The sequence below is a fragment of the Mauremys mutica genome, chromosome 4 (genome assembly GCF_020497125.1).
Source record: "Mauremys mutica isolate MM-2020 ecotype Southern chromosome 4, ASM2049712v1, whole genome shotgun sequence".
Classification (NCBI taxonomy): Eukaryota; Metazoa; Chordata; order Testudines; family Geoemydidae; genus Mauremys; species Mauremys mutica.
Genome location: NC_059075.1, coordinates 109,136,979 through 109,152,191, shown reverse-complemented (window position 1 = coordinate 109,152,191; position 15,213 = coordinate 109,136,979). Strand labels below are relative to the sequence as shown.

Here is a 15,213-nt window from a genome sequence, read left to right as displayed (position 1 = left end):
ATAAATTATTAATATGTTTTAATAAATTGTAATAGATTATCCAGCAAGTCAGTAGATGCTTAGAACCAGGGGTTATAACCATGTATAGCACCTTCTAATGCTATAGCTATAACCACCTATATAATATGTACTACTCAGGTCTGTAACATGCATATAACATCTCTTAGTGATTTATTAACCCTTTATAAAAGAATTATAAATGGAACCTTAATATAAAGTGTAACCGAGATACTCTAATTAAACAAGATGATGCTGTTTAATATGATCACATAGGGTGTGCAGAAGGGTGCAAGTCCCCTCTCCCCCTATTCTTTTCCCCATGTGTGTCTGCATCCAAGGGCCTGATCCTGCAGACATATACTACAAGGTGTAGGACTTACTACCATGATTAGACCCATTGATTTCACTGTAGCAATTCAGGGTAGCAAATGTTGTGCCTTGTAGTAAAAATTAAGATTGGGACATAAAACAATACAGCACCACACTCTGAGGTGCCATCCTGATAGTAAAACATTGGTGGTATCCCTGCTATTTATTACTCTTGTGATCAACGTTGGAAAAAACGTTTCTGGTTGATGCTAAAAATTAAAAGCTAAAGAGAGATTAGGTAATAGAGCATGGCTCGGCATGTTCACAGACCAACCGGCCTGAGGGTATTAGATCATGTGGCGTTCTGGAGGATTTTAGACCTTTTGTTGTGGTTTAAGAATCTTGATTTTTTATTTAAACAATCAAGTGAAAAAAAGAAGGAGCTCAGTTTGTGTCTAATTTGACCTAATTTGTTCTGTAAAAGAAATGAGAAAGCGACTGGCTGGATGCGTTTGGCTGAGTTTTTCAAAGCCACCTACAGAGTTTGGAGAAATCCAAAATCTCAGCCACTGTTTGCACCACCCAGGGATGCAAGTCTGACTCATCTACCATACGGTGCATGCATGCTGCAGGCTCCCATTCTTGGGAGCACAGCTCCTGGCTGCGAACAGCTAAAATCTGGTTACAGGACTGTATCCTGCACTCACTAAACTCCATGGACCGTGCCCAGTTTGAAGGCCACAATACAAGAACCTGGGACCAAACTTACCCCATCCAGTACAACTTTATCAGAAACAATCATTCTCCTAATAGTGAATTCACCACTATGAGGCACTGAATTTTACCTGTGATCTTACTTTATAAAAACCTATGAGTTTTATTCAAAGAGAAACTGAATGTAAAGTCTGATGTAGATTCTACACTGGATTCTGTTTTTAAGCAGAAGTAAAACAATTCTTTGGTGGTGCTTTTCAGAAACTGCTGACAGAAAAGAGACAAAACCAGTCTCTTGTCTTTTCTTAACTATATAGGTTTGAATAGTTTGAACAAACGAACCCCAGTGCACTAGGAGTTAATGAGGGGTTTAGGTTGCTCCTTGAGAGAATCAATAGGCCTCTGGTCTATCTGAGAAGGTTACTTAGACCCAAGGGTAAATGGCATCATACAGATTTTATTCACGATTTGATCTGATGGTGCTAAGGAAGGTGGCTTCACCAGGGGATGAGTATGAGAAATAGCAACAATCACATTTTAAAAATACTTTATAAAATAGCTTGTTTCTGAAAAATATGTGGCCTATACAGAATAGTGTGGTACGAGGCTAGGGTTTTCAAGAGCACTTTGGAGCAGACAGCCCTTTGAAAATTAAAGGGACTTCTGCCCCTAAATGATTTAGGGGCTTTTGAAAATCCCATCCTAAAGGCTTTTTTTGGCACCTATTTAGGGTGGTGATAAATCACACCAGACTCTCCTGTGTGATAAGTAAATAGATAAAGGGCAGGTCTTTACTACCGCTTAAGTTCATATAGCTTACGTCACTCAGGGGTGTGAAAAAGGCATCGGTGCAGCTGTGCCAATGTAACACTTCTTGTGTAGTCTAGCTCAAAGAGTGATGCACAGAGTACTGGCACTATGGAAAACACTTGGAGATCTACCTGCATGCGGGAATGTAATAGAATGTAAGGTGCTATTAATTATAAGGAATGGAATTATTTGAGTAATTATAGAAATGATACTTACCTTCCAATGATTCTTAATGGCTCTAGAGACTTTAAGATGGTTACACACTAACAGATATTTTCAGCTAAATAAACTTAGTTCATATTTAGAGGGAAAAGATACTTTTCCTACTGTGGTTTGCCATGTTCCTCCTTTTCCCCGACACAGTAAGATTGTTCGGAGTCTTCAGTGCTCATGGGCTGCATGCGGGGACTTCCACTTTCACTATACAGTGATATATAGATGCAGATATTTAAATTCTTTCTATGCTTTCATCTTAACATTGCAGCATTGGGCCAGTTTTCATGACTGATGTTTGGCCCCTGCTCTGATTCTGTGCACGTGGCTGACAGATGCAGAACAGAGCAAAGTCGTCCTGCAGTATTTTTTACAAGCTGGTTTAATGGATTTCCCAAGGAAGGTGGTCTTCTTGGGAGGGAAAAAATCTCTCTTGATGGTTTTTTTTTTTTTTTTTTTTGCTGAGAGCTGAAAAGCCTGCCACAAGTGAGTTTCCATAATCACTTGGGAATTTTATCCCATTGGTAAACTTAAATGCTGGAATTTGTTAGAAAGAGGAAGAAGCAGGTGAGAATTCTGGAAACTGTCCTTCCCTTTCATGTGAAGGGGGAAGATTTGAAAATGGTCAGCTCTCTTATTTAAAGAGCAATAAAAATTGATCCATGAGCTCCTTAGACTCTGCCCTGTGTTCCCAAACACAATTTCCGATATGGAAAAGCCAAGATACATTAAAGGATCTACTTTACCTCTTCCCTTGTTTCTTTATAACCACTAGTAGCCATGGAAATAAGGCTAATGTAATTAGTAGTAGTGTGGATACTGAATGCATTTCCTATGACAGTGGTCCCCAACCTTTTTCGTTTGGCGGGCACCAGACGAAGGACCGTGATGGCGGTCGAGCACCCGCCGAAATGCTGCTGAAATTTGGCGGCATTTTGGTGGCGACGCCTCTGGATGACGTTGCTTGTCAGCAGCAAGCGGCATCATCCAGAGGCGTCGCAGCCGAAATGCCACCGAATTTCGGCGGCATTTCAGCAGGTGCGCGACTGCAGGCCAGGACGCGGGCGCATTTAGATACCCCCGCGGGCTCCATGGCACCCGTGGGCACCGCGTTGGGGACCCCTGTCCTATGAGATTTAATTCCAACCCTCTCTTCTGACCCCTGCATCAGGCATCTAAGATAGGGGGAAGCTCAGTATATTATAGCTTCTTGCAAACCACTGTTTGTGATAAGGAACAGGGGCTGGGAGGTGGGGCCTGCTGTGCTGTGCCCTATATATGTGGACCACTTGTTTTTTTAATATGGGGAGAGATTGGAATAAGAGCAGAGAAATCAGGGTTTTTGGAAACAGACCTGATTGGGGTCAGGTGGATAGGAGAAGGTTTTAAGCAACTATCCTGAAATTCAGGTGAATGTTAAAGATCAACTTCCAACCATGATTGAGTGTTGAGGAGAACAAAAGGCCAGGTACTTTGGTACCTAAAGATGCAGATAGGTGCCTAGTGTGATTTTCAAAAGACCTAGTCACCTAACTCACACTGGAGAGAAAGGTAACATAAAAACAGCTCAGCAAAATTGGAGCTCATGTACAAAGCAGCCTGTACTCCGCTCTTATTTCCACTGGTGTAAACCCAGAAGAATGCCAATGTCTGCAATGGAGTTAATGTGGGTTTACACTGGTGGAAGAGAATGCAAAGTTTGGGCCAGTTTGTTTTGTATAGATGGCAGTGATGGATGGGCTGCATTGAGATGCAAGGAATGAATTCCATGGAGAGTTTCTGCACTCGACACAAATTGTCAGAATGGAGCTTGTTGTATGTTAATTTAAACCTTCTTCCGCTGCTCATCGATTTTTTTGGTAATGTTATCATTTCTTTTTAAGAACAGATGGATGTGAAAACATTTTGAATCTCAATTTATAATCTTATTCTTATATAATAGAGCGATACAATTGAGAGATGTGGGCAGGGACTCTAAATTAGCTTTGTGTTCTCTAGAAGGCTGTTTATACTTACAGGACTAATATATATAATGTATATGTGCACATACCTAATAGGGCTGTCAAATGGTTTTTAAAAATCTCAATTAATCTCAAGATTAAAAAAAAGTTGCAATTAATTTCAGTTTTAATCACACTGTTAAATAATAATAGAATACCAATTTACGGATTATAAATATTTTTGGATTTTTTTTCTACATTTTCAAATATATTGATTTCAGTTACAACACACAATACAAAGTGTACAGTGCTCACTTTATATTATTATTTTTATTACAAATATTTGTAAAAATGATAAACAAAAGAAATAGTATTTTTCAGTTCGCCTTTAGAGTCTACAAGTCAAAGCATGAAGGGGCATATGAATATTTAGCATTTATGGCACATAAATAACTTGCACCTCCTGCTACAACCATGCCATGTGAACACCCATTCTCATTTTCAGGTGACATTATCTCCCGTAAAGGTAAACAAACTTGTTTGTCTTAGCAATTGGCTAAACAAGAAGCAGGATTGAGTGGATTTACAGCCTCTAAAGTTTTACATTGTTTTGTTTTTGAGCGCAGTTATGTAAAAAAAAAATCTATATTTGTAAATTTCACTTTTCCAACAAAGAGATTGCACTATAGTACTTGTATGTGGTGAATAGAAAAATATTATTTCTTTTGTTTCTTTTTACTGTGCAAATATTTGTAATAAAAATAATAATATAAAGTGAGCACTGTACACCTTGTATTCTGTGTTGTAACTGAAATCAATATATCTGAAAAGGTAGAAAAAAATCAAAAAATATTTATAATACATTTGAATTGGTATTCTATTATTGTTTAACAGTGCAATTAAAACTGCAATTAATCGCGATTTTTTTTATCTAGTTAATTTGTTTTGCATTAATCATATGCATTAACTGTGATTAGTTGCCAACCCTAATATCTATATATGCTTGTACACACACAAACACACACACACACACACACACACACACACACAAGCAGGCCTATATGAGTGCACACATATATGTGGTACTCACGCTGGTAGGTCCAACTGTGAACAGAGATTATTATATGTTAGTTGTTGGTTGTGTTGGTTCTCCAGTATAGTCTCCTCCTTCAAAAATTGTTGTTCTTCAAGACAGTTGAGCATGGGAGGAATCGCTCAAAAGCCACATGAAATGCTTTCTGCTATGAGTGACAGTTTTTGCCAGTGCTCCTGTATTAACATTCTCTGCTGTTGAGAAGTTCTGTTGCTGAGCTGTTCATGCGTTTGGTCTGAATGGCCTTTCACGTCAGAGCCACTGGTTTTGGCCCAGTGCATTCGTATGTTTTGATTGTTGTTATCTACGGACAATTTTTGCAGAGGCCTTTGCTGGTGAGCGTAAGGGGAGGTGATTCTCTATGGGTCACCTTGCTGGCAGGTGGAAGGGCAAGTTGGTCCCATAGGATGGATTTCACCTGATTACATTAGGGCTGTTGATCCCAAAATTGGGAATCTCGTCAGCAGGCAGGAGGGCTGGCGATCCCATAAGGAGATCTCACTGGTGGGCAGAACAGCAGGCGATCCCATAGGAGAGCTCACTGATGGTTAAAAAGGTCTGTTTTCCCATATGGGAACCCCAAAAATGCCAGATTGGAGTGACACTGATCCTGTGTAGACTTTATCAATGGGCAGAAAAGTTATTGCTTCCACAGGGCGACCTAATTGGTGGGCAAAGGCTGGGTGATCCCATAAGAAGAGCCCTTCTGGTGAACAGAAGAGTTGATGTTTCCATAGAGAGGAGCTCTCCAATGGGCAGAAGGGCCTGTGGTCCCCTAGGTGAAGTTCCTCAGAGGGCAGAAGAGATCAGTGATTTCAGATGCAAATCTCACTGGAGAGCCAAGGGGATGGCATCATGGTGAAGTTAGAAATGGTGGCTCAGCATCAAATAACCTGTCACCATAGACCTGAGCTTTGGTTTCACTGGGATAGTCCTCTAATTTAAGAAAATAGTGCATCTGAGGCACTGCAAATTTGACCTTTTTTGGTGCCTGGTAGAATTTTCTGCTCTTGTGAGTTACACAGACAGTGGTTTTCCATATCTCTGGGGTCTTTACCTCTGGCACAGCAAGAGGAACTATGCAGAGAGTAATTCTCACTACCAGTACTGGGCTTATGATAATGGCTTTTGCTGTGATCTGTTTAGTGTACACCAGCAGGAAGCAGTATCTGTCCCTGCGCAAATACTCATGACCCCGAAGTGGGTGGCATTGCACAGCTCCACTAACAGAGAGCACCTCTGGGGTCACAGGGTCCTCTCTGCGTGAACATAATTTCTTAGAGGCTTGGGGGAATTGAAAGGAGTGTCAGGTAGTGAGAGGGTAAGGAAGAGCCATGTGCTTTTCCTATTGAACGCCTCCCTCCTGCTCCTCACCTCGTGCCTGTGTATGCGGTGGCTGGTGTTCAGTGGATGTTCCTTGCCCAGGGTTTCTGAGGGCCATCTCTCCCTGTTGTGTTCACTCAGGTCTCGGTCGATCAGCGGAGCTTCATCTGGTCTCTCCACCAGCCCCCTCAGCAGTCCAAGGGTAAGTGGCATTACTTAAGGATCTATGGGTACCATTCCCTCAGACAAGCTCTCAGTGCTTTTTGGCTTCTATGCCTGTAGAGCTGTAGTTATTTGTGAGGTGTTTTATTTTTCCTTGGTTGGTTGTAAATTTGCTTGAATTGGGGAGATATTGATTAGAAATTAATGTGCAGCATCTCTTACCCTACATGTTTCCTGTGCTACACGAGATGTCTTTCTATGGTCCTGTCCATCCTCAGCCTTGTAACCACCTTTAGGACCAAACATGGCTGGGACACATAACACCCCGCAGGGTTGTCTGTAGCATGCCTTCAGCTAATACCACTGCTTGTAACAAAGTCACAGTGAAGCACCATACCATGGCACTTTGGTTCTGCTTAGTACAGAACCGTGCTTGATTGACATGGGTCTAGCTAGAATGGGGATGTTACTGAATATGGTAGTAAGCACCCTGGTTTGGTGCTCTAGTGAGGACAGGGCTTCAGGGGGAAAAGATTATATGGATTTGAGGAAAAATAAGAAATTGGCACATCACAAGACTGGGGTCTCTGAGGAAACAGAGTACCCATTCCTATCCCCTGTCAATGAGCCAAACCCAGAGGTCTTTACTAAGTATTTAGCCAGTCCTTACTGAGGCAAAGGTCCCTTTCATTTCAGTGGTAGCTCACCTACCTAAGGATTGAGTACAACATGAGAGAATCATTCCCCAGGATCCGTGCACAGACTGTCCCCTCCTCACCTGGGTCTTCCCTGTTTGTATCTGGGGTAGGGAGGAGAGCAGTGGAAGTCAGCTCCCTCTATGACACCATCACCACCAGCCTGGGAGCCAGCTTGGGCCCGGAGATCTATGCATGTATAGTGGAAAAGTGATGTGGGATGGCTGGGGGGACTCACGTCCTACCCTAGCCCCCTGCAATATACAGTAAACTCCCACATAGTTATTACAGTCTCACGGTGCACTTACTAGTGCACAGAGGCCTCACTGTGGTGGGCAGCCTCTCTTGGGGTGGGGATGAGGATTCCAGGCGCAGCATCTGGCAAGGAAAGCTTTGTCAATGCAGCCCCATGCCCCGAGCTGCAGCAGAGTGCTAGGTCCTCACTGAGAAGCTCATGAGGCTATGTCGACATCTGGCCCAGAATGTTTCAGGGAACCTCTCAGCCCTTCCTAGGCCCCACTCCCAGCAGCTGTTTCCATGAGATGGTGAGTGCACTCCCACCCTGTGTAAGTACGTAAGGACATGTGTAGATGCCTCCAAGAAGCATTTCAGATGGCTATTTCCCCTAAACAGTCAGGTGTAATTCATATTCTTAAAGGGACATTGTCAAGTACAGGTTTCTAGCTTTGCAGACTTTCCAACCTCTCCATTGTTTCAACTATTTTCTTAAAAGCATCTAATTTCCAAAACCTTTTCCCATCAATTTTTCTCCTGTTTCGGCAGACATTTGACTTTGTTCCCCCACCCTCCCATGTCTTTAATACACCAGGAACCAACAAGGTTCCATTTCAGAAGGTTCCTATTCTGTGCACTGGCCTCGCTGATGTCAGCAGGACTGGCCAGAATTCTGAGAATAATATTAATGGCTGCTGCAGAATAAGTGGAAAAACATACAAAAATAGCATCCAGTCCTGCAAACCCTAGTCATGTGAGTAATCCTTTCTCCTGGGAGCAATTGCATTGATGGCAGTGGGACTACTTGGGTGAGTAAGAACTCCTCACATGAATAAGGGTTGCAGGTCTGGTCCACAGTGATTATTCTTTAAAATGATTACTTGGGAGCAATTGATTAAATGTTTTTAAAAAGCTATTTAGCAGCCAGGCGGCATTCTCAGAAGACCATAACCATTTTTAGGTGGTCAGATTTTGGTCTTAAAGGGACACTGTTGGGTTAAAAATCATATAGTTTAAAAAAAGTGTCCTTACTTATGCACCTTAGGTTATGGAAAGGGAAACTATTTTCAAAATCAAATGTTTTTCACTATTTATACTGCTTGGGCACAATATTGCACCATGCCGAATTCAATGGCAGTTGAAAGTGCTTGAATCTCCCAAGATTAGGACCTGGGTTTACTTTGTTGCACCTCTCTGAATTGTAGCAATGAGAAGACACCAGTCAACTTAGTGGACCAAACTAGGCTCTTGGTTACACTGGTGTAAATCTATTGAAGTTAATGGTATTACTCCAGGTTTTTAGTTGTTTAACAGAGTGCAGAATGACTTTATTTCTTGTAAGTTTGATTTTCGTGTTGTCATACATTGATTACATGAGCTGTAAAAATTGCAGGGGAATGCTTATAATTATTACTTTTAAACCTGTTTCCAGTGGAATTAATTATAAATGGAGAATGATCTCTTCCTGATAGTGACCAGCATGAATTAGCCACATTACTCATCTCTTTGACCTTCCATTCCTAATGGTGATTTGGAATTCACCAAAAGAGACAGGCTGTCTTAATTTTAAAGTGTTTTACAAAACCTAATATTAATAGAAATATTTTAATGTATTGGTTTTCCTTTAATTTTCAGAGTCTGATCCAATGTCCATTGAAGTCAAACCTCCCCTTGAATTCAGAGGACTTTGAATCAGACCCTCAGTGCAAACAGTTTTATTTGTTTGGCTTTAAACATTCCACTGCATTTTTAAATGTCGCAGACTGGTGCTAGTACTTGAGAACCAATCTGGTTTTCTTTCTATGATTTGGGGATGCAATTGCTTTTACATCATATGTATGTACAGTGCCTAACACAATAGTGCTGGATTAGAGCCTTTAGAGGCTACAGCAGGATAAATAATGAATATAATAAAATATATTTGTTACGGCCACAAATGAGCAAGTTGAGTGCAGGGCCAAGAATAAACAGAGCATAAATGGTGCCTGTAATCTAGGATGTTATTACTAGGGCTGTCGATTAATCACAGTTAACTCATGTGATTAACTCAAAAAAATTAATCACAATTTAAAAAATTAATTGCGATTAATCACAGTTTTAATTGCACTGTTAAACAATAGAATACCAATTGGTTGTTTTGGTTGTTTTTCTACCTTTTCAAATGTATTGATTTCAATTACAACACAAAATACTAAGTGTACAGTGCTCACTTTATATTATTGTTTTATTACAAATATTTGCACTGTAAAAATGATAAACAAAAGAAATAGTATTTTTCAATTCACCTCATACAAGTACCGTATCATCCTGAAAGTGCAACTTACAAATGTAGATTTTTTTTTGTTACATAACTTCACTCAAAAATAAAACAATGTAAAACTTTAGAGCCTACAAGTCCACACAGTTCTACTTCTTATTCAGCCAATTGCTAAGAGAAACAAGTTTGTTTACATTTAGAGGAGATAATGCTGCCTGCTTCTTATTTACAATGTCACTTGACAGTGAGAACAGGCATTCACATAGCACATTTGTAGCTGGTGTTGCAAGGTATTTATGTGCCAGATATCCTAAACATTCGTATGCCCCTTCCTGCTTCGGCCACCATTCCAGAGGACATGCTTCCATGCTGATGACGCTCGTTAAAAAAATAATCCATTAATTAAATTTGTGACTGAACTCCTTCGGGGAGAATTGTATGTCTCCTGCTCTGTTTTACCCGCATTCTGCCATATATTTCATGTTATAGCAGTCTCGGATGATGACCCAGCACACATTGTTCATTTTAAGAACACTTTCACTGCAGATTTGACAAAACGCAAAGAAGGTACCAATGTGAGATTTCTAAAAATAGCTACAGCACTCGCCCCAAGGTTTAAGAATCTGAAGTGCCTTCCAAAATATGAGAGGGACACGATATGGAGCATGCTTTCAGAAGTCTTAAAAGAGCAACACTCTGATGCAGAAATTACAAAAACCAAACCACCAAAAAAGAAAATCAACCTTCAGCTGGTGGCAACTGACTCAGATGGTGAAAATGAACATGCATCAATCCATACTGCTTTGGATCATTATGAAGCAAGACCCATCATCAGCATGGATGCATAGCCTCTGGAAAAGTGGTGGAAGCATGAAGGGACATATGACTCTTTAGTGCATCTGGCACGTAAATATCTTGCAATGCCAACTACAACAGTGCCATGCGAACGCCTGTTCTCACTTTCAGGTAACATTGTAAACAAGAAGCGGGCAGCATTATCTCCTGCTAATGTAAACAAACTTGTTTGTCTTAGCGATCGGCTGAACAAGAAGTAGGACTGAGTGGACTTGTAGGCTGTAAACTTTTAGATTGTTTAGATATGTTTTTTTACATAATTCTACATTTCAACTTTCATGATAGAGATTGCATTACAGTACTTGTATGAGGTGAAATGAAAAATACTATTTCTTTTGTTTTTTACAGTACAAATATTTGTAATAAAAAATAAATATAAAGTGAACACTGTGCACTTTGAATTCTGTGTTGTAATTGAAATCAATATATTTGAAAATGTAGAAAACATCAAAAAAGATTTAAATAAATGGTATTCTATAACACGTGATTAATCGTGATTAATTTTTTTTATCACGCAATTAATTGTGATTAATATTTTAATCGCTTGACAGCCTTAGTTATTACCAATATGTAAGGTAATTCATTTTGTTTTTAAAATGTGGTTTTTATCCTGCCAATATCCCTTTAAAAGGATTTTACTCCCTGGATGTGTGTATTATACTGTTAACTGAACTCATCTGAACTACCTTTCCCAGACAGCCCCTGTAACTAACGTGTGAAGGTTTTTTTCTTTTAACAACAACAAAAAAAGTCCTATCCCCTTGTTCTTCTTTCTCAATGGTGCATTATGAGTAGTTGTTTTTTTCCTTAAACTACATAATCACTTCCATCATCCACAGAATGCGACACTGGGACTTTGTAGCAAATACTGAGAAGTGAATTTCTGAACAGCAGAATCAGGCTGTCATTGCTGATTGGGAAATCTCCTTCCTTCCCTGTCATGTAGCCCTGCTGGGACCCTCAGGGATTCTCTGAATAGCTATCTGTTTGCAAATCAAACCCCAAACCTACCCAGGGTTCAGGTATACCCCTGGTGTTTTGTGTTCAGGAATGTCCCAACTAATGCTGAGTGGGTATTGTCACTCTGGAAGGCCAGAGGAGGAAGGTGGATGAAATTATACTGCTCTCCCTCTTCTCTTTCTTTCCCCCATGAGTGACTGGAGCCTATGTGTGAGTTTTGTAGAGTTAGGGAAGGGGAGAGGGGGCTCTGAATGGTGTGTACAGTAACCAGTGTGCCTTTCCCACCACCTCATGTGCACCACACACTTATTTTGAATTACATCTATCTGCTGTGTTTGATCAGGGTACTTTGAACTGAAAAAATTAAGCCCAGCTTAGGCACTCCTCAGTTTCTGTGTGGCTTGAATGGCTCTTATTACCCCTTCCTCACCTCCCTTCAGCATTGTGCTTTTTTCATCATGGGGCAATCCGAACAATGCCGGGGGTGTGGCGTCTCTCTCTTTTTTTCCCCTCGGTTATTTTGAATTTTCCCCCCTTCTTCCTTTGTGTTCCTTTTCTCTCTGTGGTTTTCCTTTGCTGACACATGGTTGGTTAATATGATAAAGCCTGTTATGACACTGTTGTTCTTGCTGCTGCCACCGCCACTGCTGCTGCTGTTGATTATGCTGCGTTCCCAGCTAACTGCATGTCTTTTTGTTTTTTGTTTTTTGTTTGTTTTTTGTTCTTGTTTCTTTGCAAACCCTCCCACCCGCCCTCCCCTTCACCTCCATCTCTCATGTCTCCTTGTGACATGATGCATCTTTGTGACTCAAATGGGTTTATTCTGACTTTCCTTTCTCTGCTCGCCCGCTGTGTGCGTGTCTCACTGTTCTCAATGTGCATGGACACTCTGTGTCTGTCTTGTAGCCTATCAGAAAGTTTTTCATCCCCCCTCAGACTCCTGACCTCCCTTTCTCCCCCCGACCCCAAGTTTCCTTGGACCCTGATGCTTGTAGGAACGCCTCCAGGCCTGGACATGTTCTCCAACCAAAGCCAACACTTCAGTCCAACCCAAAGACGCAGACTTTGCCATCCAAGAACAAATTGGCCGAAAAACCACTCCAGTCTACCAAATCCAACCCGCTCCCTGCCAGCAATGCCAACACCCCCTCTTCCCAGAATCCCCCTGTGCAGAATGCTCAGGGCCGCCCACCCACTGCCAGCTTTAGCCCCCAGCTGGCCATTCCTACAGTGCAGGCCAACCCTATGTCTCCTATTAGATTACTCCCTTCTAGTACTGACCCAAGCACCAAATCTATCCCCATCATACAGGTCACCCCTCACCCCTCTCCAAGGGGAAGTCCCCTCCCTACCCCCAAGGGGACACCCGTCCATACGCCAAAGGAGAGCCCAGCAGGCACACCCAACCCAACGCCACCATCCAGCCCCAGCATTGGAGGAATGCCCTGGAGGACACGGCTCAACTCAATCAAGAACAGCTTCCTGGGGTCTCCTCGATTCCATCGCCGGAAATTGCAAGGTGAGTCCGTTCTCCAGATGAATGCGGATGTCTGAATTGGGGTGAGTATTCAGCAATAAACTGGCAACTCAGATTGACTCAGCAAATCTCATTTGCGGAGAAGTGACTATCGGTGTTGGTAAGAGTGAGGGAGTTAATGCAAGGCCAAGACAAGTGTGAACAGGCTGTGTGCTAACTTCCACAGCAGCACAGCTCCACTGCTGCGCCTCAGTCCTGGGCTGCAGCCTCTCTTGTTATTCCAATCCTGAATTCCCAAACAGCACCACCTGCTATTCGCATCCTGCAGCCCCCTGGCAGCTCTGCCAGTGCACCTCAATCATGACCTTGCAGCATCTCCTGCTACTTCACTCCTGAGCCTACCCACCTTTAGTCTTGCTCCGCAGCACTCCTGCTACTCCAGGCCTGGCCCTCTCCCAAGCAGAGGTGGTCAATTGGTGGGAATAGAATGAGCTTGTCCTTCTACAGTGTAGCTTGTTTGTATAATCCTGTTTAATCATTTCTTTTCTTTTTCCCCTGAGTGTAATTGGTGTAAACTATCCCTTAATGTAATCAGTACTATCAGGTCTGTTTGGGATGTTACAGTTTTTACAGACCCTGGAATTCTAAGATGGACAAAGTTATTTGCTTCAAGATTCGGGTAGCTTTTTCCTCTTTGGCAAAGGGCACCTGAAGTCACATACATAACCCCAAAGGCTGTCAGAATCAAACCAATTCCTTATGGTTTTACACTCAAGGTACTGGCATCTGTCCTGTGGGGAAAGGAGAATATCTAACGTGCTAATGGAAGATCTAGAACACGGGTAGGCAACCTATGTCACGTGTGCCAAAGGCAGCACGCAAGCTGATTTTCAGTGGCACTCACACTGCCTGGGTCCTAGCCACCAGTCCGGGGGGCTCTACATTTTAATTTAATTTTAAATGAAGCTTCTTATCCATTTCAAAAACCTTATTTACTTTACATACAACAATAGTTTAGTTATATATTATAGACTTATAGAAAGAGACCTTCTAAAAACGTTAAAATGTATGACAGGCATGCAAAACCTTAAATTAGAGTGAATAAATGAAGACTTGGCACAGCACTTCTGAAAGGTTGCCTATCCCCGATCTAGAATATATGCCCTGATTATCAGAGACTCTGTATCTGAGATGGCCAAGGAAGGACTGAGAATTGTGACAGTGATGCAGGGATCTGTCTCAAGGGAAAAGTTGATCAGCTAGTTTTATTTTTGGCTCAAGCACTACCCTGTTCCGTGAACTGGAGCCCATTGGATTCTGTGCAAGGTGCTAACACAGCTGGACTGATGTAACAGCATTCCAACATCTCATCTGCACTTTGAAGGGTCTGCAGGGATTCCCTGTGTATTTTCAGTGGCTATGGGGATTTGTTAGATGAAAGGCACTGTGCAAAGTATGAATGTTAACCACTGATTCTCATTTATTTATTAAATAGGAAAAAAGAGTAGAAAGTGATTCAGACACACCACAATGATAAGCTCAGTCTAAGGGCCTGATCCAAAGCATGTTGAAGCCAATGGGAGACTTTCCATTGACTTCAGTGGGCTTTCGGTCAGGCCCTGAAAGCATCAATCTTTTAGAATAGAGTAGTCACGGTGATCTAGGAACACGAGACCAATGTTTGGACATCAGGACTGGCTTGTGGTTTTTAGGAGCTGTAAGGATGCGGGGAAAACAAGGGGGTTTGGTGCAAGGATTATTTCATTGGTATAGAAGGAAGAAGAGGAAGGTCTATTTATTTACCATTTCCTTTTTCTTGCTCCCTCTTTTTGTGTGTGCGCGCATACAGTACCTACACCAGAGGAGATGTCCAATTTAACCCCGGAATCTTCCCCAGAGTAAGTAATTCACTATGACGCTACTTATCTCGTCACTTTATGGTTTCCTTCCCGTGCTAATGGTGTGATAGGAACACAGTCCATTCCTGGTCCTGAAAGGCTCTAGCAAATGGTCTAGCTATGTGAAAGGGATCTTCCACTGGGGTCCATGGGCACAGGGCCGGCTCCAGGGTTTTTGCTGCCCCAAGCGGTGGGGGAAAAATTAAAAAAAAAGCCGCCATCGCGATCGGCGGCAGCTCCACCGCGCCGCTTTCTTCTTCGGCAGCAGGTCCT

General features: G+C 42.0%; 1 protein-coding gene across 8 annotated transcripts in view; it reads left to right on the top strand.

The window, feature by feature from the left end:
* BRSK2 (BR serine/threonine kinase 2) overlaps nt 1–15,213 on the top strand; it is a 463,971-nt gene that overhangs the window by 416,351 nt on the left and 32,407 nt on the right. For 4 of the 8 annotated variants that reach the window (XM_045017041.1, XM_045017043.1, XM_045017048.1 and 1 more), the window contains 3 exons: nt 6,544–6,604; nt 12,472–13,084; nt 14,892–14,940. In XM_045017041.1, coding sequence (XP_044872976.1) covers nt 6,544–6,604; nt 12,472–13,084; nt 14,892–14,940 — 723 coding nt within the window. The remainder of the gene's footprint in view (nt 1–6,543; nt 6,605–12,471; nt 13,085–14,891; nt 14,941–15,213) is intronic. The other 4 variants (XM_045017047.1, XM_045017046.1, XM_045017045.1 and 1 more) reach the window with 1 other exon arrangement.